Genomic DNA, 5,724 nt, shown 5'->3' with positions numbered 1-5,724 from the left:
AAATATTTATTTCATGTATCATTGTGATAATAATTTAGTGAAACAATAATATAAATTAAGATAGAGGACAATTTTTTGGTCACTAATTGTAACGATTCTGATATTAATAGTTGGCAGTAAAGAGTAAAATATTTTTACTTAAAAACTGTAACAAAATGAAACCATTTTGAGACAATATGATAAGTAGAAATTTCTAACGTATAGGCAACGATATTTTTAGTTGGTATTTTTGACCAAGTAGCTACAATTATTTAGTATTCAATAGTGACGATGTGAGACTAAACTTTTGTCATAATGAACAACGGTTTGTAGACATGGTTTTAGTTAGTAATTGTGACCGGTAAGTTACATTTTACAAGTCACTAAGTGTGACGTTTAGAGACTATAGTAACGTAATAAATTGTGACGAACTGGATACGCTGTATAGGTCATCAACTATAACGTGTTTGGGACAATAATTTAAGTAAACAATTATTACGTTTTTGATACGTTTAATCGAGCGTTACAAATTATGACAAAATAGTAACTGAAATAGTTAGTCACAACTCGTGTGACGGTTTAGTTACCTATAAAAATTTGTGACGATTATATTGTAACTATTTATCAGTTGTCACATAATCGTACCAATATTTTTATTGTGACCAAAATTTTCTTATTGTGACGAAACATATCGTCCTAATATAATTATTTTCTTGTAGTGTGTTGTGCATGTGGGCTGCATAGTACAAAGTACCCGTGTCTTTGTCTTCAATGCAGTTTCATAATCCATCGAACATGCATCTACTTACCACGTGTTATATACATCAACCGTCACGACCATCGTATCTCTCACGTTTCTTCTTTGGCACCTGGGAAGTGGATTTGTAGGGTATGTTATGAGCATGTGAATGGAGAGTATGGTGCATATTCTTGCTCGGTTTGTTCTTATGTTGTTCATTCAAAATGTGCAACAAATGGCATAATTTGGGATGGGAGAGAACTCGAAGGTGTACCAGAAGAAGATGAAGAAGAAGAAAGCGAACCATTCAAAGTGATAGATCAAAACCTGATAAAACATTTTAGCCATGACCACATTCTCAAGGCTTCAATATCATCATCAAGACTCATGGAACCAAGAGAATATTGTTGTGCATGCTCTCTTCCTTTATATTCTGAATTATCCTATAAATGCACTCAATGTGATTTTCTTCTTCACGATGCTTGCGCGAATCTTCCTCTGAAGAAAAGACACGAGATAAGCATACGAAAACTTACATTGAGCGCTAAAAGTCGACATGGGGCAAAATTCGAAAACTTGTTTCTTTGTATTGCATGTCTCCGCTACTGCACCGGTTTCTCTTATAATATTAAAGCGGATGATGATTACCCTCAGTATAGTCTTGATGTGCGATGTGCTACAATTTCTGACGCATTTAAACATGAAAGCCATCCACATTGGTTATATGTGAGCTTTGAATATCAGTTTCTCGCGAGGTGTAACGGATGTGACTCTTTTTGTTGGTTTGTTCTACTTTGTAAGGATAAAAATGATTGTCGTGGCTACAATTTATGCTTCAGATGTGCTACTTTACCCACATTGGTAATAAACAAATACGATGATCATCCTCTCTCCTTATGCTATGGTGATAAAACTATGGATGCGACATATTGTTGCGGGATATGTGAAGAGGATGTATATAATAAGATTTGGTTTTACAAATGTAATGAATGTGGTTCTACTCTGCATACTAACTGCGTATTTCAAAATCTAATGCACTCAAGACCTGGATATAGCTTATTGATCGGTAACAAGGGGTCATTTGATTTGCTTCCGAACAATCATCTCTCTCGACGACTTTGCTATTTCTGCAAGATCCGTTGTATGGGTGATTTTGTTCTCAACAAAATATCGGATACAAGTATATTCATATGTTTTTCATGTGGCTTTGATTATAAAGATTTCGTTTAGAGGTATTAATTGAAAACCATAGTGATAGGTACGTGCTTGGCACAAGTGTATTGTCAATATTAGTACTTCAGTCATTTTATATATATATTTTGTAACTTTCATCTTGTCTTTTGTAATTTCTTTTCTTTCAACAATTATAAAATATTGTAACGTAACGTGATCTATTTATAAATTAAATAAATATATTATATCATTTTATAAGCTATTTAATTTTTTAAAAGGTGTTTATGTAACACAAACATTGTAAGTAAAATAGTTTGCTTAGTTAGTCGTTTCCATTAGTTAATAACTTTATAATACAAATATAAGATATTACATACATACATATTGTTCACCTCACTCGAGTTCATATATAATATCTTACATTTGTTGTAAATTGGAAACTAGGCTTTTTTTTTCTCCATTTGGTATAGGGTTAGTTATCGTTGGTAACAATTGCATCAGTAAGCATAGAGTACTATGATTGCATTTAAATCTTGTTTTCATTGGGTACAATTCTTTGGTAGTTGAATAGTAAAGATAGTTTATATATATGATAATAATAAGCAAACTAACATAAATAAATTTATTAAATCCAATATTATCATCAATTATATGTGTTTAATTCAGCATTATTATCATTTTTTGTTTTTTAAAAATTATAAAATTTGCAAGATCAGTTTCAATCTATGTTTCCATGACATCAAAGAATATTAGAAATATGAGATAAGAATCTTTGTAACTATGAGGTCATTTAGTATGCAAAGGACTAGGTTCTCTTTTTCCTTTAAGCCATTCCTTACTTTTAAGTATCAAATAGGTAATCTGATGTTCCAGTTCAAGTACAATAATATCCAACATTCATCAAGGTAAGAGAATAATTCATATCTCTAATTTTTCTAATATTCGAACTATCATAAATATGCAAATTATCATAAATGATTACACCCAAAAAAGAAGAAGTTGAACAAATAGAATTTCTACACCTAATATGTGATAATTTTAGCAGCTCCATAGGGAAGCAAAGCTTGCGAGAGTGGTCCATCTTTTCGATTTCAGTTCATCCCCTCTTTATTAAAATGAAATTATACTTATGATAAAATTTATTAAGGGTATTAAATTACTTCAGAATACCTACAAATATAGTTTTCATAAAACAAACTAATAATAGTCTTTATGGCTGAGATTCTTAAATACTACAATTTAATTAAAATATAAAAACTGTATATTCCATACGACGGATTAATTGTAATGTATTTATATGATTGAAATAAGATATGATCTTTATAACAGACTGGGTACATTATTTTTTTGCGTAATATTTTTGTCCTATTGCTTATAATATGTCTTTCGTGTTTCGACTAACGTGGAGCTGGTTATTTTCTTTAGTTCTTCCTTTATAGTTTTTAGGTGGTGCTTGACTAACATGGATTTCATGTTGTCTTTTTAATTGCTTTTACATTTTCAGCATTTGGATAGTAATTTGACTAACGTGTATTGGTTGTTTTACTTTTTTTTTTTTTTTTAAGCTGTGTTTCGACTAACTATTGGGAGATAGAGACCGGAGATTGACCGAGATCGGCGGTCAAAATGTCAGCTCTAAAATATGGAAATGGAGAAGATATTATCCTAGAGGATTGATTATTAGTAAATGTTAATATTGAATTTAGGAAGTTTAACATTATCACAATATGTTTATCCTAAAACTCTATATAAGAGATTGTAAATTATAACATTATTTTCATGAAAGTCTAATATAGTTCTTCTTTTAAACACTTATGTGTTCTTTACTCTCATCAATTTATCACTAACGACGATTTTGCTAAAATTATAATTACATATAACTTAATTTTTTTTCTTTTAGTAGCTTTGATTTTGTTTTAGGGTGTTTACGTATCTGTGTTTTGATTTAGAATTTGTTCGTCATTTGTTACTTGTTTTGCATATGGCGTGTTCATTATTTCCAGCATTTGTCGCTATGTTGTCCCCCTATTCATACATCTAACACACAATAGCCCTAGACATACAAATCTACATATACATACAACATTTCATTTTCATCCTTACATACATACATCTAATATACATAGAGATGCAATCTCCTGCACCAATTAAGACGGATGATGAAAACCATAGACGAGAATATATACACACACGAATCAAGCTTCCCTCCTTTCAGTGCCATCTGCAAAATTGGTTCAAATATTAATTTCCGTTACAAATAAACCAAAAAAACTGTAAACATTTCAGTTTAGACATCACCTACAATTTTGTTATATTCTTTTAAAATTAAAAAAAACTAACCAACCGTTCTACTATCATAACATATTGTATGTTTTTTTTTTGTTTTAGGCAGAAACAGAGAAGGACATTATATCGAAACCAATTATAAGTACTTTTAATTTCTACTAGTTTCCAACACATGCATGCAATAGTTTATGAAAACGACAACATTTCAAGCCCCTCATTCTTATGAACATTTCACTCAGCACTCATACATAATAATAGAGCTGGAATTTAAACATGGTCATTTGAAATGTTTCTAGCTACAACTATATTATTAACTAAGATGAACACTAATTATATATAGTTTAACAAAGAAAATAAAATGATCGGACCAGAATCTTACCTACAAAGGATGATGATGATGATGATGATGCCTCTATCTATGTGGGGATGTGAGAGAGAACTCTAGAGAAGTTTTGACTTGAAAACGATAGTGGAAGAACAGATTAGGAAATGGAAGAAAGAAAAGAAAACAGAGTTTTAGTCATTTTCAAGAAATGGAATTTTGAACTTTGAACGAGAAGATGAGAGAAGTTATAAGTCATATTTATAGAGGTCATTATCCACACTTTATAAGAAAATAAAATAATTACAGTATATTCACAACGGTAACAATTGTTTCAAACGTTCATACTTTTTCATCTGCTATCTAACGTTCGACTGTCAAATAATAAGTGACAGGTTAATTAAGAAACTTTAAAAAAAACAATTAAAATTGTAAACAAAATGTATAATCTTAGGTTCATGGCCCGAGTTAGGCCGCATAATGGGCCTAGTAAAGCCCGTACCTACAAAAATTCTTTAACCCGTAGCAATTTTTAGTGACCAAGTCGACAATTCAGAAACAAACTTTAAATACAAAAGTCAAATGTCAATCCTTCATATATATATCTATATATATAAAAAGTTAACTTTTTCTCTCTTCTCCTTAAACCACATCATCATCCACCTCATTTAATTATTTAATTTTTAAAATTAATTATACCATTTTATCATTTAATTTTAATATTTAAACCTATGTAAATAAGTTTTTTAAAATTGAATATAAAAGGTCTTTTTTTATATTATACATTATAAAACTAAAAAAGTTAATTGATTAAAAGTTAAAAAAAACTTACTAATTATCGATTATACTAACAAATATAAAAATAATAGATTATAATTTTTAGTGAATGTTTAAAATATATATAAGATTATATTTACACAATGTAAACCTAAATATAATGGGATTTAACAGGAATAGAGCAAAAAGTTAGAAGTTTTTAGAATATAAATCTATCTAATTTATGTCTCAAAAAATTTTCTAACATAAATGAGATAGGTCGGACCAAAACATGAATTCTCATTTTTTATAAACATATAAAAAGGTAAAAATAAAAATAATATTTCTTTAAAAGTTTCCATTATAAATTTAACTATTTGTTTCCAATACAACTCATATGTTAAACTAATAAACAAAATAAAAAATTAACTATAATTCATAAAATTGAAAATTAAAATAAAAAACATTA

At 29.1% G+C, this 5,724-nt stretch overlaps 2 protein-coding genes and 1 long non-coding RNA gene across 3 annotated transcripts in view; 2 read left to right on the top strand and 1 right to left on the bottom strand.

The window, feature by feature from the left end:
* LOC17877858 overlaps positions 1-1,948 on the top strand; it is a 9,515-nt gene extending 7,567 nt beyond the window's left edge. Inside the window, exon 2 of the mRNA XM_006284999.2 lies at positions 699-1,948. Coding sequence (XP_006285061.2) covers positions 699-1,948 — 1,250 coding nt within the window. The remainder of the gene's footprint in view (positions 1-698) is intronic.
* The window catches only part of LOC17880977, an 82,438-nt gene that overhangs the window by 42,906 nt on the left and 33,808 nt on the right, over positions 1-5,724 (top strand). The gene's annotated exons all lie outside the window — the stretch shown is intronic.
* Positions 3,952-5,724, bottom strand: part of LOC111829379 — a 4,666-nt gene continuing 2,893 nt past the window's right edge. Inside the window, exons 2-3 of the long non-coding RNA XR_002832862.1 lie at positions 4,557-4,633; positions 3,952-4,112 (exon numbers count right to left, since the gene is read on the bottom strand). This is a non-coding gene — a long non-coding RNA (uncharacterized LOC111829379). The remainder of the gene's footprint in view (positions 4,113-4,556; positions 4,634-5,724) is intronic.

Source organism: Capsella rubella, unplaced genomic scaffold, assembly GCF_000375325.1.
Source record: "Capsella rubella cultivar Monte Gargano unplaced genomic scaffold, Caprub1_0 scaffold_7, whole genome shotgun sequence".
Classification (NCBI taxonomy): domain Eukaryota; kingdom Viridiplantae; phylum Streptophyta; class Magnoliopsida; order Brassicales; family Brassicaceae; genus Capsella; species Capsella rubella.
The sequence above is the reverse complement of the archived record's forward strand: the minus strand, read 5'-3'. Positions and strand labels throughout refer to the sequence as shown.